The sequence below is a fragment of the Podarcis tiliguerta genome (genome assembly GCF_965153285.1).
Source record: "Podarcis tiliguerta genome assembly, chromosome: 1".
Classification (NCBI taxonomy): domain Eukaryota; kingdom Metazoa; phylum Chordata; class Lepidosauria; order Squamata; family Lacertidae; genus Podarcis; species Podarcis tiliguerta.
In genome coordinates this window covers 92,828,980-92,845,859 of record NC_139534.1, presented here as the reverse complement: position 1 = coordinate 92,845,859, position 16,880 = coordinate 92,828,980, and the positions used below count along the sequence as shown (strand labels likewise).

At 39.6% G+C, this 16,880-nt stretch overlaps 1 protein-coding gene across 1 annotated transcript in view; it reads left to right on the top strand.

The window, feature by feature from the left end:
• The window catches only part of CHP1 (calcineurin like EF-hand protein 1), a 20,215-nt gene extending 3,335 nt beyond the window's left edge, over window positions 1-16,880 (top strand). Inside the window, exons 2-7 of the mRNA XM_083451276.1 lie at window positions 3,138-3,210; window positions 9,721-9,801; window positions 10,847-10,974; window positions 12,976-13,037; window positions 14,525-14,647; window positions 15,251-16,880. Coding sequence (XP_083307402.1) covers window positions 3,138-3,210; window positions 9,721-9,801; window positions 10,847-10,974; window positions 12,976-13,037; window positions 14,525-14,647; window positions 15,251-15,304 — 521 coding nt within the window. The 3' untranslated portion in view covers window positions 15,305-16,880. The remainder of the gene's footprint in view (window positions 1-3,137; window positions 3,211-9,720; window positions 9,802-10,846; window positions 10,975-12,975; window positions 13,038-14,524; window positions 14,648-15,250) is intronic.

Here is a 16,880-nt window from a genome sequence, read left to right as displayed (position 1 = left end):
CTAAGATACACAATGACTTCAGAGACTACATCAAAGTGTATGATGTTAATTGTGTGCTTTTCAAAGCCAGGCTTTGGCATTGGCTGAATTTGATATTTATTTTTTGAGATTAGGCCCTTGCTGTAGTTGAGATCACACTTCATGAAGACTGCAGACGAGTTATGGTCTTGGCAAGGCTACACATAAATACATTATAAATCAGAAACTTTAATGTGCATGTAAGTGTTGCTATTTTGTGCTTTATTCAGTGATTCTGTTTTTCATCGTAAGCAAGATTCATTACAAAAAACAACATTGTTAACAAATTCATTGTGCACAAGCAGTTGTTTGGACTACAGTCTACTTTAGCAGATACAGCATCTAATGGAAAAGTCCATGGAAGCTTATGCTAAAAGTCCTTAAGGTACCACAACAGTCTTCATCGCAAGAGACTAGCACAGCTATTGCTCTGGCAAGAGAAGTTAGAGATGGCAATCTCATTGCATATAATTTATGCAAAAATTTATGTTTTTGTTTTGGTGAAGGATACGTTTCAGTTACTGTCTCAAGGCTTATTTAAGAAACAGATCAGGTAGCTGTTTATCATAATTATCAAATTCATGGGGTCAATCCAGTTGGTACCTTTGTGCCCATGGATAGGTATTTGATCAGTTGAATGCCTCTGCTAATGGACGAAAGCTGGTTGCTTGCTGCAGCCCCCAGTGTCCCCAAAAATTGGCTCCAGGGTTTGGGGACCCTTTTGAAAAGGGTAGACGATTGGGGGACTGTCTGGGAAAGCCCACTTTGGGAAGGCAGCCCTGTTTAGGGAAGCTTTTAATGTTTGATGTATTACAGTATTTTAATATTTTTTTGGAAGCCGCCCAGAGTGGCTGGGGAAGACCAGTCAGATGGGCGGGGTATAAATAATAAATTATTATTATTAAAAAGTAAAGGTAAAGGGACCCCTGACCATTAGGTCCAGTCGTGACCGACTCTGGGGTTGCGGCGCTCATCTTGCTTTATTGGCCGAGGGAGCTGGCGTACAGCTTCCGGGTCATGTGGCCAGCATGACTAAGCCGCTTCTGGTGAACCAGAGCAGCACACGGAAACACCATTTACCTTCCCGCCGCAGCAGTACCTATTTATCTACTTGCACTTTGACGTGCTTTCGAACTGCTAGATTGGCAGGAGCAGGGACTGAGCAACGGGAGCTCACTCCGTTGTGGGGATTCGAACCACCGACCTTCTGATCGGCAAGTCCTAGGCTCTGTGATTTAACCCACAGCGCCACCTGCGTCCCTATTATTATTATTATTATTATTCCTTCCACTTCCATTAACAGAGGTGTTCACTGAATCAAAAGTCTGAGTGCGAGGCCACCAGTTAGATCCCACTCATAATTAATTACACCATCAGTTTTTGTAATAAGAATTTTTGCAAGCTCATCTCAATGTCGGAAACCCCCAACTTGCTGTCAAACACTTAATTAAATGTGGCTTACATACTGTGTGTCATAAAGCCCCATGTCCGTTAACTTATAAAGAAGAGTCTTATTGCAAATAACTCAAAGTAAAAATATGTGGTTTTGCATATAATTACAAAAAAAGTATGACAAAACTATAAATACCATGTGTAATATTAAAATGGTTCTTTCAGCTATTTGGCAAATAGGCCACTGCATGTGGACTTTGAAATGTAAATTACATGGTGGTGATTGTTAGTCAGACAAGAACAATATCCAGATTATGTGTATCAATAATTTTTTTAAACTTTCTGCCTGGAATGTTTGCATTTCATAACACTTTTTCAGATGTTTCCTTAGTTAATATCAAGAGAAAAAGACAAACCTAGTCTTGTAACCTTAGCTGCTTAAAGTTTCAGACACACTCTTGTTTTAAAGTTATAGTTTGCTGGGGAATAATGCAAATGGAACCTGCAAATTTAATCATCAAAATTAAAAATAACTATTTCAGGGAGAGCTTTGTAGCCAGGGAGATCTACCTTAGCAACTTAAAAGGCTATTGGTAGTGAGGAGAGGATGTGCCATATTTTCATTGAAACCTGCCATCTACAGTATTTTTTGCTAGGTAAAGCTAGTCACTGAAACCAGTATGATAGATCAGAAAATTTAGAATACTGTATTCGTATTCTTTTATCAGAGCCCTGGGGAACAGTTTTTTAAAGAGAGATCAAGTTGATTCGTGTTCTGTGGAGTTAACAAGGTTGTTCCTTCCTCAATTTAGCATGCTTTAAAACCATTTGGAATTGCTTTAATTGAGTTTTTTGCAGTGTTGGCAGCTGAGTGGTTTAAACTTTAAACTACTTTCAGCTGGAAAGGAAACTAGATTTTATCCAGAAGCTGAGGTATCCTAGGGCTCCAGAACTGTCTGCATTTAAAGAGAGACTAGGAACAGGCTTCACTCTTAGCCAAGTCAGTGGACTAGTTAGTACTTCAGCCTTGTAGTTGGCCTTTGCCTGGTTGCCATAGGTGACAAGGAATTGGTTGCAAACAAGTGTATGGAATCCATCCTGGTGAGCTGGTGAAGGAAGGACAGATTGTCCACTTGGTTTCTGTGCAGGTCACAGAAAAAGTGAAGCACTTTCATCTACAACCAACAAAAAAATGTGGTAGTCTGATGGGAGAGGAAAATATATCTGTTCCTCACCTGCAGGCCTACTGTATTCGTTAGCTATAGGCCACTAGACATCATGCAACCTTGGAAATGTTTTGTGGACTTTCTTGCAAGGCTGTAATAAATTTACCTATGTCATACCTCTTCTTAAGACATGTCTGTTTAGTGAAATGTTTTACCAAATGCTATTTGTCTAGAAAGAGGTACTGGAACTCACCATGAATGGCTCCCTCGTTGTCTTAGAATGGCAATGGCGTCCATCTGAGAGGTGGCGGAACTAAATTGCAGCGAGTTCCAGCTGAAAAAAAGCCCTGGTTTTACTAATAAAGGAGTGAAATGTTTTACCAATAGAGGGGTAATAGGACTTAAAATCTGAATGGAAGTCATTTTAAAATGTAAACATCCAGCAAAATCAATGTCCTGACCCCTGAAATGTAATGAAATTACTCTGTATTAAGTAGTGTGGATTAATTGATTTTAAAATGTTGCTGTTCAATTGTAAATTTTAATTTATTTTTGCTTCAGTTTCCCACAGTCAGATTACTCGTCTTTACAGTCGGTTTACCAGCCTAGACAAAGGAGAGAATGGCACTCTTAGGTATGTACTCTTTAGCAAACTTCATTGTCCTGACTCACTGCTTTTGCTTAGTTCTTTACGGTATTGACTTGCTCACTGCCTCTGCCAGGATTCCCTTGATTTACCCCCTCTAGCTGCAGCCCTCTTCCTCCCATTCCATGCATTTCCTGAGAGTCCTCTGATCCCCAGAAGGCTATTTGGGACACACATTGGGATGCAGTGGGGGAAGGAGGAACCAGAGAATTCCTGTTGTTTGAGTGTATTGGGTGCAGCCCATAATCCCTGTTCAGGTTTTATGCTTCATGCAGTTACAATCATGTGAGGGACAATGGGACTGCACTTACCGGCCCAGCTCTCACTGTTGCATTACTTGCCAGTTCAGCCCCCCCTGCCCTGTATATGTTGGGAGGAAGGTCTACTACATACATAGACTTTCCCCTTTGCAATCCCAAACCCTGGGTTCTAAATTGTGTAAGGAGCCTTTGTACAAGGGTCCCATGTTCAACGCCCCCTTCCTCCAAAATGCATGTCTGAAGCTGTGTTTTAAGGAACAAAAGAGCGGAGCCAGTAATACATAGTCGAATTTAGAACATCAAGCCTTGTCGTAATTGTCATAATCATATACATAATTGGGTAATACTAGTGGAGATGAGAAATGAGCTGCATACGTAACAATGCACATCACAGTAGAAGTACAGCATTTCCTTTAAAAACTTTCCCCTGCAATTCAGCAAAGCTTTCAAGGCAGCACCATTTAAAAGGTGCTGAGGAGCAGAATTGAGAACAGCAAAGCAGTTGTTATTGTTGTTAAAATTTGTATACCGCCCTATACCTGTAGATCTCAGGGTGGTTCACAACATAAAATTACAATATAAAAAACAAAATACATGATGAAAATAAGAACAGAAATAAACCTCCGCTTCCATATGGGAGAACATTTATTCCTTTTCCCACCCTCCATAAATCATTTTCCAAATTTGTAAGAGACACATATCTGGCCTACACAGCTTATAAAAACAAGAAGGAATCATGTGACACCATCAAGGCTTAACAGTTTTATTGTGGTATAAGTGTTTATAGACAAGAGCCCACTTCATTGTGCCTTAATAATGAATCTTCTAATCATTAAGGTACTACAGTACTCCTGAGTTTTACTTAAACTGTTTCAGCTTAGAATACAGGGTAGATCATTTTTGTTACCTCCTGCCAAGTTGTCTTCCCTATATTTTGAGCCAAAACAGTTTAAGCAAGAGAAAAGATCATAAATTCATGTTAAGTATGGAACTGCAAAATTTCTAGTGAGTTGGTTAATTTGGGAGTGGCTGTAGGAATAAAAATTCAAATTGCAGTGTGGCTTTTAATCCCTGACTGATTTCAGGGCAGACTGCTATTTCTCAAACTTATGGACTCTCCAGAATGGCTAAAATGCCATCCTTATAGCCTATACCAGATTGATGTAGATATTAATGTCAAAACAAAGTGTTCTTTTTAAACTGAAACCCACTATGTATATTTATATTTATATATATATTTTATATTTACATTTATATCCTGCCTGTCTGCTGTCATGGAACCAAAGGCAGTGTATATGTGGTTCCTGGGCAATTACACATCTAGGCACTGATCAGACCCAGTTCTCACGCCAACATGCTGACAAATCCTCCCTTAAATCCAACAAAATATATGGCTCCTGTAGTTGGAGTTAATCACTTGCCTTAAACAAGAGAGGATTATGAAGTGAAGAGGATTTGGAAATAGATATAATCTTAGGAGCAACTTAGTACAGAAAAGTCTAGAAACAATAACTTTTAGTATTTAAAAAACCTCTTTGTAAATAGATTGGAATGCTGATCACAGTATTAACCATATACTTTTATGTCACCTGAGCAAGGCAGGACAACTCATTAATTCATAAACTTGACTTTTTGTCACTTTCTCTTATGATGAAATGTTTGAATAAGTATTGATGGTACTGTAAAGTAAGATGGAAGAGTCAAACTGAAATAAAAATGAAGTAGTAGTACAAACATGAGCTAGTTCTGTGGTGCAGTCTCTCTGTTCAGACATTACAGAAAGTGGAAGTGTTGCTGAAGGTATGCCCCACTCTATAAATATGCTGCAATATGTGTAAAGTATATGGTTTGGCAGAGCAACTTATTGAGTAGATGTTTGGATTTCTGTGATTCAGAATAAGCACAATGAAAGCATGCAAGTAGGCTTCAAAAATGCATTAATTCATGGGAGATCCTGTTGGATAGTGTTCTATGGCATGTGACCAGAAGAAAATATTTCCTGTAAGTTCCAGTCTAAGCCAGGTGAAGTGGGTTTTGCTTAAAAAAAAAGCACAGCTTGCTTTTCAGTATTCATTTACTTTTATGATGTGTGTAGTGTTTTCCAGTTAGTGTTCTTACTTGGATAATGTCCCCTTCATAAGCGCAGTGGCTGGTAGGAATGACAGTAATAGATTTTAAATTCAGTAGTTACAGTTGGTTAATGTTTAACCTTAAGGTAAGCCATAAAATATAGAAATTAGAAGCTGATGTATTCAGATTTCAGAAGCTGAATCTTTACAAACAGGGAGGGTATGTTTTAGAACACTGGAGAGTCTGACACATACATGTAACAGGAGATTTGCTGCTTTTCATATATCTGTCAAACTGTTTGGACCCAAGGGGAGGTGGAGTACTTGGGGTAACTTTTCCCCCACTGCAATTTCTCCAGTTTAAATGTTTCATTGGAAATTGCTGTTTTTCCCCTTCTGGGTAAATAGCAGTTTAAAGTTGAGTGCTGTTTAAATCAGGAAAATGGCACAAGGTAAAATTATTAATAACACTTCCCCCAGCACACCAGTCCCTATCCAAATTATTTCACACCCCGTTGTCTTTAATATGAGAGAGAAGTGAAAAATCTTATTCAGATTTCCTGGGTCACATCTGGTTTGGTTCAAAGTCACTAGACTTGCTTGGCTCTTATCAACTGCAAACAGAATCACCTTACTTGATTCTTTAAAAACTAAACAAAAAACCCAGCCTCAAAGGTTGTATCAGGCTTAAATTTTCTGAAGTACAGAGGTTCCCAATTAGCTAAATACTGTACTGCAGACACATGTTTTTTAAAAGCTAAGCCATGGACTCCCTATTTTTGAATATCTTCATATCTCTATGGTAGTTTTTGTTATGTCAGTAGTACAACGGACCCCCTGGGTGGGATACATGGCCCCCCGGGGTCTGCAAACCACTAATTGGGAGCCACTGGCATAGTGAATTTGGATATTCTATACCTTATGTATAGGTGGAAACAATTTTTGGGATATGCTAATTCATAGTGGCTGAGGCAGAAGCAGAGATGATATTCTCTCTGCCCCATTGCTTTTTACTATCCTCTGAAGCTGTCTGTAAACAAGACTTTACAGATTTTAGAAAGGCCTTGAGGGCCATTAGCATTGAATTTTCCCACTGGGTCACTCCTGAATGAACAGTGGTGTGAACAGTGGACTTGCTACTCCATTCTTCCCAAGGAACAATGCATCTGCTTTGGAAGTATTATTTTCCTTAGCTAATAATTCCCTGTTGCAAATTGGAACTGGCAACTATGGCTGCATAAAGAAAGAACAATTGCTATGTGAACTGGGAAATAGAATTTATTTTATTGAAATATAAAGTGAAAGAGCCATTTGACAGTGCTAGATGTACATGGAAGATGATGCTTAAGAGGTTAGTATTCCATGAAATCAAGGCTGTAGCTGGAGTCAGATTGATTCAAGCCTACTGTAGGATCAACACACCAGATTCTGCATATATTCTATTGTTGAGGGGTTTCTCCTTTGAGTTTTATGGGCAAAAAATACTTCAGAGACTTCTGTCACATTCCAGAGGCCATTCATAGTGTGAGCATTCTTAAAATGAGGGGATTCTAGTGATCTCTTTCTACACTGCAAGCTTTGGTACAAAGTGGTAAATATAGGAAATGTATTGCTTTTAATTCAACCCACTATTTCAGCAATCCTTGATTATAGTTTTTGAACCATGGAGTACAAAAGTGTACCGTAGACAGATCATAGTGAATCAAAGGGTAATTATGAAGGGCATCACATCAGGTGGGTTGACTCAAGCAAAAGAAAAAATATATAATACTTCCAAACAATAAATAGTGTCCAGGTACTAAGATTGCCTAAAGAACACTATCATGGCTAAATAATGAATCTAAGTAGTTTAAACTCCTATTAGATGCTGAATATATCCAGCAAGTAAGTACAAATGGATATATTTATTTTATTGTTGCATACTGCAGATACTGAGAAATCATAAGTAGGATAGAGTATCCAGTGCATGTTGACTGGGAAGCAAGTCCCATAGTAGTGCATAGTAGTAGTGCATAGTAGTCTTAGTTGCTAGATAGATGTGGAGTGATGTAAACTTGGGAGGAGAAGTGTGATCTTAAATAAACCATACACCTACTTTTATATCATCATGACAGCTAAGATTAACTAAGAGCAATGCTTTGACCATGTCATCTGTGTGCCAAATCCAAACAAAGATACATAAAGTCATTCTTGCTGACTCCTTCCCATGTCCTTGAGAGCAGATGAACCTTCACCTAGATATCTATCAGAGTAAGCCTGAGCACTTTCAGAACAGCTGTAAAAAGTTCCTCTTTTGGCTGACATTCAGCAGCCAAGGTTAAGCTGGTGTCAGATAAATTACCCAAACAAAATAAGTTAACTATTGCTTGCCCTGGTTACCTGCCTCAGGAATTAAACTGATACACATTTTGATATACATAACACAGCACTGAGTGGCAGCCTTTTTTCAGGATGGTTATATATAGCTGTACAGGGATGCGGGTGATGCTGTGGTCTAAGTCAGTGTTTCCCAACCTTGGGACTCCAGCTGTTTTCGGACTACAATTCCCATCATCCCTGACCCCTGGCCTTGCTTGCTAGGGATGGTGGGAGTTGTAGTCCAAAAACAGCTGGAGACCCAAGATTGGGAATCACTGATCTAAACTACTGAGCCTCTTGGGTTTGCCAGTTGGAAGGTTGGTGGTTCGAATCCACTCAGCGGTGGTGAGTAGGGCTGGGTGATAGCTGGTTTTCAACATCATAGTAATATCACCAGCCAAATATCATGATATCTTGATAAATCTTATGTATCTGTGGTGGCAGAGAGCCTTGCTGGGCCTCCCCACAGGGGCAGAAGGTATCACCATACCTCCTTGCAGCAGTGGAGGGTGTGCCACGCTTCCCCACAGTAGCAGAGGGTCCCGTCGTACCTCCCCATGACATCTGCTTCCCCACTCAAAGGTCTAAGTGGAATCTCTGCATGCATAAGCCCCACTGATTTCAACTAAAGTAACTTCTACTTTCCTTGGAGAAAGCCCCATTGAATCCAATAGGGCTTGCATGTGAGTAGACACACATTTGCTTTCACTACTTACTGAAAAACACCCTCCCCATCATTCTCATACAGTACCCATTTCAGCATAAGACAGCCAGCTCTCCCCAAAAGCCCTCATCCCACCAATCTTTCCCTTTTTATCAAAGCGAGGTAGGGAGGGAAAGCAAGCAAAAAGATAGTCTCCTTTAAATTATAAAAAAAACACCCTTCGTTTTTAATATGGAGGAAAGCTATTTAGGGAGAACTAACAACATAAACACCACCAGAAAAGAAAGAAAAAAAACTCTCCCCCCCTTTTTTTTCACTGGTTAGGGAAGGAAGAAAAGTGCTTACCAGTTATTTGTTTACTTTGCCTCTTTGATTGTCTAGCCGTGGGGTGTCCCTCTAGGCTTTGCATAATTAGCTGACCTCTAAGTGGAATGATACAGGTGAAGCTGGTTTGTGCAGGGCTTTTGGTCATTTATTATCGGAGGAGGGAGAGCAAACAAAGCTGAAGACACTTGCAAATTATCTGCAAAGTATTGTTCAGTTGCTCTGTTCCAGCTTCTGCCAACCTAGCACTTCGAAAGCACACTAGTGCAAGTAGATAAATAGGTACCGCTGTGGCACAAAGGTAAACAATGTTTCCGTGTGCTTTTGCTTCCGTCACGGTGTTTCGTTGCACCAGAAATGGTTTAGTCATGTTGGCCACATGACCCTGAAAGTTGTCTGTGGACATACGCTGGATTCCTCAGCCTGAAGCGAGATGAGCGCCACACCCCATAGTTGCCTTTGACTGGACTTAACCATCCAGGGGTCCTTTACCTTCTTTTTAAAAAATCTATATAGCTGTACATTAATACTACACAACTGGGATTTTTCTATTGGTGATAGGTGTCATGAACTGAAAATATAAAAGTACGCAGCACAAAACTCATTTTCTTGATCTGAGGTTTACTATTTTCATGATCAATGAGCTTAACATACTGGATCTTTACTTAAAAAAAAAAACACCTTAAAAAACCCCTCATAGCTGTTGTGTGATATCTGAACCATAAATTTCAATCAGCCCTATTATAAAAAATGAATGTTTAACATGGGTGTTCAGAGATCTTATTCTATTAAAGGATTGATGTAGATTTCATTGAAATTGTAGCCGTGAAGATTTCCAGCGCATTCCAGAACTTGCCATCAACCCACTGGGGGACCGGATTATCAATGCCTTTTTTCCAGAAGGGTAAGTTGCACAGTGTTTCTTCATAATACGTTGCTTGGTGTGAAGTGCTCCTAGGACTAATTTAAGATGTGGATTCTTGTATTCTATTCTTGACACCGTAAAACAATGTGCTGGACTTCAGATACAATATTGGGGACTGGAGCATCAGTTACTAACTATTCAAAGTAAAGCTTTATTAATATTAGGTATTTGTTAGACGCTTTAGTTCTGTTTATATTCTGCCACATTTATCAAATGGCACCAAAAATATCTACTTCACTTCCCAATTTCCCTTCACTAGCTGAGAAGTAAAACCTTGACTACCTTTCACAGTTGATGCTCTAAGCAGGGGTCTGAAATTTTTGGCCAGTTGTAATTGCCAGGATCCTTCCCCCTGCTGATTGGGTGGAGGCAAGCACCTCTGCTCAGTAATAAAGAAGTTCCATCAACCTTTCTCTCCTACATCAACAAGAGGTAGGGAGAGCACATTTCAAAGAAGCACAGAGCCCCAAGGCTACAAAGTCAGCCAATTTTTCAGAAGGAAAAACATAGTTATGTTTGGAGCAGCAAATTGCACTGAGACTTTGAATAGCAGCATATCTCCAAATGCCTGTGTGAACAGGTGAGTGAGTACCTGGTGCCAGAAGCCCAATACTGCCTCCAGGGGGAGAGAACTTCTCAGTTGAGGAGCCACAACAGAGAGAATTCTATCCCATGTCAATGTACAACTGCCAACAAGAACCAGCAAAAATAGTAAGAAGCACTTCCCCTGCTAATCTAAGGATCTGGGATGGTTGGTACTTGTTGAAGGCTGACTGATTTTTATAGTTTAAGTTATAGTTTTGAGATGGTAGTTCAATAACGTTCAGTTAAACAGCAAAATAAAATAACAGCTGAGAAGAGAGACCAAAACAGTGTACATGGAACAATTATAGAAAAATAACAGCAAAATATGAAACTGCATTCTCCAAACTCTGGTAAATTTGTTTGGATATTCTTGTTTGAAGTATATTGCTTGATGGATTTGCAAAATGTAATATGATTGTGTGTATCTTCTCTGGTTTAGAGAAGACCAGGTGAATTTTCGTGGATTCATGAGGACTTTGGCACACTTCCGACCCATTGAGGATAATGAGAAAAGCAAAGACCAGAATGGGCCAGAACCACTTAATAGTCGGAGCAACAAGCTGTACTGTAAGACATTTTTAATTGGACATCTATTCAGGCTAATTGTACTGCTTTGTATTCTTCTTTGTAATCCTGCAGCTTGGAATCTGTTCCTCTTCTTTTAAACTTAGTTTAAACCTGGATACAAATCTTATGGAAACAAGAGTAGAAAGTTACCTAAGTGAAAGTGGATTTTTGTCACTTTTACTGGCTGTTGCTGATGGGAGTTGTAGCCCAGCCATCCAATGGAATTTCCATTTTCTTTCCTCCTCCCAAAATCTACTCTGGATGGTCCCTCAATACCGCCCCCAGCTGTTTTTGAGGATGCACAGGGACAGGAGAGGAACAGGAAATTCCATTGCATGCCTGGAAGTCTGTTGTGTGCATGGTGCTACAGTGTTGGGCACAGCCATTTATTTCTGTCCTAATGTAACAAAGCCTATAACCAAGCCTAAGTACATGGTACTGAAATAATTGTATTTGGAAAATGCTGTGCACATTGATGGTGCTGCTTTAAATGAATCATCGTAATATATCTTCCATGACCTCACATTTTACTTTATAATATTCTTAGATTTACATAAGATACTCAACAAATCTTAAATTATTGGTAAAACTGTAGAAGCAGGCTGACTTTTCATGACTCCTGGTAAATATAGGCATTCTATATAAGCATTCTATAAATTACTGCCTGATAGGAAAAAGAAATCTGTTTAATGTGCTAGCATGTATCAGTAACTGGTCAAAGAAAAAAAACACCCAAGAATTTAAGCATAACTATTTTGGGACAGCAAAATTTCCTTTCTTGGGCATTTAGAGTGAACCTGAAAATGTCTTCTCCAGTCAGTGAAATGAGTCCATTATGTTCCCTCTATACTCCTAAGATAGGCCTTTAGTCAGATGCAGCACAGTTACTCTCCTATTCTTAAAAATGATCACCTCAAGGAACAGTCAAGTTTTAACTGATTGGTGTCTTTGTGGTTGCCAGTAGTCAATGACTATGAAGAATAAGGGAAGAGTGTTTGTAGTATGGGGGCACACATTGCTCTGGGTCTACAGTGGTTCGATAATGTATTCTGTATATGGCAGCAGTGGGAAAGAAAGCGGGGATTTTTAGTACAGGCACCTCCCATTCGCACATGATCATGCGTGCGACTGCTGACACACTCATGCCTTTTTTGGGGCCCAAGGGGGTGGAGCAGGCTGGAACATACTTGCATGTGTCCCAGAGCAGACCCCCTGCGTAAGCAGGGATTCCCCTATATATCATTTTTTCCCCTTATCCAGAAATTCCCTACCAAAATGCGACAGTTTACTTTTTATTTTCTTTTGTATTTTTATTCAACATTCTGCCATTTATGGCAGTTCCTAAGCAACACGACTGGTTCAACAATCTGTGGCTTTTTAATGTGTTCGTAAGGTAAAGGTAAAGGTACCCCTGCCCGTACGGGCCAGTCTTGACAGACTCTAGGGTTGTGTGCCCATCTCACTCAAGAGGCCGGGGGCCAGCGCTGTCCGGAGACACTTCCGGGTCACGTGGCCAGCGTGACATCGCTGCTCTGGCGAGCCAGAGCCGCACACGGAAACGCCGTTTACCTTCCCGCTAGTAAGCGGTCCCTATTTATCTACTTGCACCCGGGAGTGCTTTCGAACTGCTAGGTTGGCAGGCGCTGGGACCGAACAACGGGAGCGCACCCCGCCGCTGGGATTCGAACCGCCGACCTTTTGATCAGCAAGCCCTAGGCACTGAGGCTTTTACCCACAGCACCACCCGCGTCCCAATGTGTTCGTAGGAAGGGGTTATTGGTTTTTGTTCTTCATAGAAAAATAGTCATACAGTCCAATCCCCTGCAGTGCAGAAATATTTCACCCAGTGTGGGGCTCAGACCCATGACCCTGAGATGAAGGGTCTCATGCTCTGTGGACTGAGCTGTGTAGAAGAGGGTATTATGTTAGGTGTTTTGATTTTGTAAAATACCCTATGAAGGGCAGTATATAAATAAATAATCTTGAATTTATTTCCTCTAGTTGCTTTTCGGCTATATGATCTAGATAAAGATGACAAGATTTCTCGAGAGGAGCTGCTTCAGGTATGTTTAGCTTTTGCAGCCCATAAATTAATGCAAATTTTTCGGATGACTGTCTTATTTAGCCTTTAAGGTAAAGTCTGGTTGAATGATAATACTAAATTATTATAATACATAGGCATTATATAACATATAACTATAGTAGCAGCAGAGGTAAGAAAAGACTTTGTGAATCTCTCCCCTCCATTTTAAATCCCCACACCCACACAGATATTGCTCAATCTTTAATCTCCTCTTGTCTGCCTAGGCTGTGTGACCCTGTTCTATGCTGGGGACAGGATTGTGTAGCCAGTGCAGGATTAAACCCTGTTCAGTAGTGATGTCAGCTCATGGGCAAATGGGTGTGCTTTTGGAAAAACAGCTTGGCGGCTCAAATTGGCACACAGGTCAAACATTCCTCACCCAATGTATGTCATGAGGCTAAACTCTCCTTGCTATAACAATGAAAAATATACTCTGGTTCAAAACCAGCAGCCAGCTCCAATCCTATAAAGCTGTGCTCTCGGTGGTGGGGAAAGGTATTCTGTGAACCCAAAACACTGCTACAAATGCTGAAACCCAGAACAGCCCAGAAATAACCTGTGGAGTATCTTGTAGCACTGGAGAAGGTACTTAAAGGTTTGTACACCATGGTATGCCATAGTTACAAACAAACTATTAGGGCTTATCATGAAGCTCTTCTGGTTGTTCTAGAGAGAACTAGCCTACAAGTACTGGTTTGCACACAAAGCTAAGCTCCTAGTGTGGTTTGTTTGACAAACTGAGGAGCAAGGTGGGCATGATTTGAGCATTTCACACCAATGTGCTGCTCATTCAAAGAACACCATACTTGATTTGTGTAACAATGGCTTGCTGTATTGTTTTATACTATCTGGATGTCCCATAATCACATTATAAATAGTTGTGTTCTGTGTTATAAGTCAAGCACTGCTAGGGGTTGTTTCTTTTTGCTTTCCAGTGTATTTCTTATCAATAAAAAAATTGGTGTGGCGTGAGCAAATTTTTACTCTAAAAGGGTGGCTCAGAGAAAAAAGCGGAGAACTTTCTGAAAATTGTTAACTTGCTGGTGTGAGAATTCTTGAGATGAAAGTTGTATTTTTAAGTGGTGCACTTGACGTTATTCAATGAACCTGGACTGATCTCCTTATTTCTAGAAAGTTTCCCTAAACTGCCTCAATATATTTTATTTGAGGCAGTGTAGTAAATGGTGGTTTGTGCCACAAGTCAAGGTGTATAGTACCTAGCAGCCAAGGACAGCTAAGGTATTTTGGCACCTGAATCAGGAAATGTCCCAAGCACCTCTCCTTGGGAGCAATAATTGCTGCTGTTTTGTGATATTTAAAACCAGCTGCCTGATTGGGCTGGTCCTGGAACTTCTCTTGGTTGACTTAAAATAATAGCTTTACTTGTCTGGTGCCTTCTTAGCACTTACAGCATATTCTTTGTTAAACACTAACATTGCATTCTTTTGGGGTTTCTGTATACTGCAGGTTTTGCGGATGATGGTTGGCGTAAACATCTCGGATGAACAGTTGGGCAGCATTGCTGACAGAACAATCCAGGAGGCTGATCAAGATGGTGACAGTGCAATCTCCTTTGCAGAGTTTGTTAAGGTCAGGAAACAATGTTTATTATGGCAAACCTAATTAAGTGCTTGGATTTCCGAATCAGATGGGCAATCAAATGAATAGAAGGCTTATGTGCATAATTTTTTCAGTTATTTTGCTATTTCCCATATCTGAACATAAATTGGCAGAGGTGTGCTCTTCAGCTTCATAACAATTGCAATTTATCTTAATTGCTTAAATGATTCTTGTTAGACACGTTAGTTTTTCTAAATATTTTTAGTGTGTGACAACTTTGCATGCTGTTCCAAGGCATGATCTGTGGGTACATGATACAGGAGCCTTTCTTGAAATTAAGCTGATTTAGTTTGGTTAGTGCTTTGATAGACTGCCCAGGGATCATCTTGAATTCCATAAATGCAATTAAATACACTCCAAATGCAAGTGTTGCTAAGTACAGCTTTCATTTTCCATAAAATATATTACTGATGACCTCTAGGTCAAGATCTACAAAAAATAGTTGTGCAGCACAAGAGGACATGCAGTAGGAAAGCTGACAAGAATGGCTTCCTAAGAAAAGACTAAGGTCTAAATGTTGAGAGAGAATTCGATTCCTGTGACAAATGGTTAACAATTCTACTTTTTTTGCAGGTTTTGGAGAAGGTGGATGTAGAGCAAAAAATGAGCATTCGATTTCTTCACTGATGGATCAAGGCCCATTCCTTGTTGTCCTGATATTTAAGGAATATAGTTTGTTTTACCCTCTCCTGAGCATTCCTGCTGGTGCGTGTGAGGTACATCTCCAAACCCCCCTCAGTTTGTTCCATCGATGTGAACATTCCTTCTGCATCAGAACAAAGGAACGTGGCTGCAGTGCAGCTTGGAATGGAACCTTGAAATGGCCTTTTCCTCACACTTCTCTTTGCTTTGCTTGTTATAAATTATTTCTCCCCATGTTACTATAATCTTCTACCATTTTATGAACTATGACAACAAAAATCTGACTTGGTAGTATTTGTATTCTCTCTTCGGTTTGTCTGGTTAACAAACTGTTTTCTTCTGTCCTTGGTTTTGTTTAAATATAGATGTTTGCCACTCTTAACTTCACAAAGTAATGCAAGGCCAATGGTTTTGTTTTCGGAATTAAGGCTTCGGAGCTTCGTCTTGCAAGTGTGTCAAATGTTACGAATTTGTCCACAGATGTGGGATGTCTGCCAAGAGAGTAACTTGCAGTTCTGAAAACATAGTAATTGGGTACTTGAATGAAACTATTTCATAGCAAGCTGTTTCTTAACTGGAAAAAGTTGATTGCCTCTCTGCTACCCACCCCCTGCCACCAGCTTTGTTTATGTAGACTATTTTGATTTGCATTATACTTAAATTACTCAAATTTCTTTCTTGTGCTTTTATTGTTTTTCAGTGAATGTTTGCAATACATAATTTTTGTTGCACAGCTTATAGCGGAAGGCTTTTCATACCAATTATGCCAACTGGACCTTTTGTCTCCAACATGCATGTCAAAGTCCAGATTTGAGTAGTACTGTGTCCCTACAAATTATGTGGGAACACTAACGGTTTTAGGAAAATTCTTAGCACATGTGTACATTTATTACTTCAGATTATATTTTGAAAGTTTTATTTTAACCACACACAAGGATCAAGTAACATTGTGAATTTTGATGTAAGCATCACAATATAGAACTGAGGGCTCAAAAGCAATGAATATGGTGATCTTTTTAGGCTGAATTGTCTTTGCTGTTAGTAAACAATTCTGTTGCACTGATTATCAATGAACTTTGACAACCGTTTTTAACTGTGCAGTGTTGGCTTCCCAGATGCAGAAAAATACTTTGTGTAAAAATCAGTGTTCAAATGCTCCTGACCCCTGCTATATGTCAGCATTTCTATAAGTATTGAGTGCAAGTTAATCTAGTTTACTTAAATGCGACACAATTCAATGATCCTTAAGAATTGCACACTATTTTACATTAAAAAACTGCAGAAGAAAATCTATTCCTTCTTCAGACAAATTATAAAGATGGGAACAAGATTAAAGGGTGATTGCTTACAAACACTTTAGAATTTTTGATCACAATGTAAACATAGGAATTTTATAAAGAGAAGGAAAATGAAAGTAACACCAAGTTGTTAGAGTTATTGTTTGAAATGTGCTTATTTGAAAATAAGCAATCTTCCTTTGGCTATAGCGGTAATCCACAGGTGTGCCTTGTCAGATCTATTATATTCATCAACTATCCATGAATAAAATCCTTCAACATAC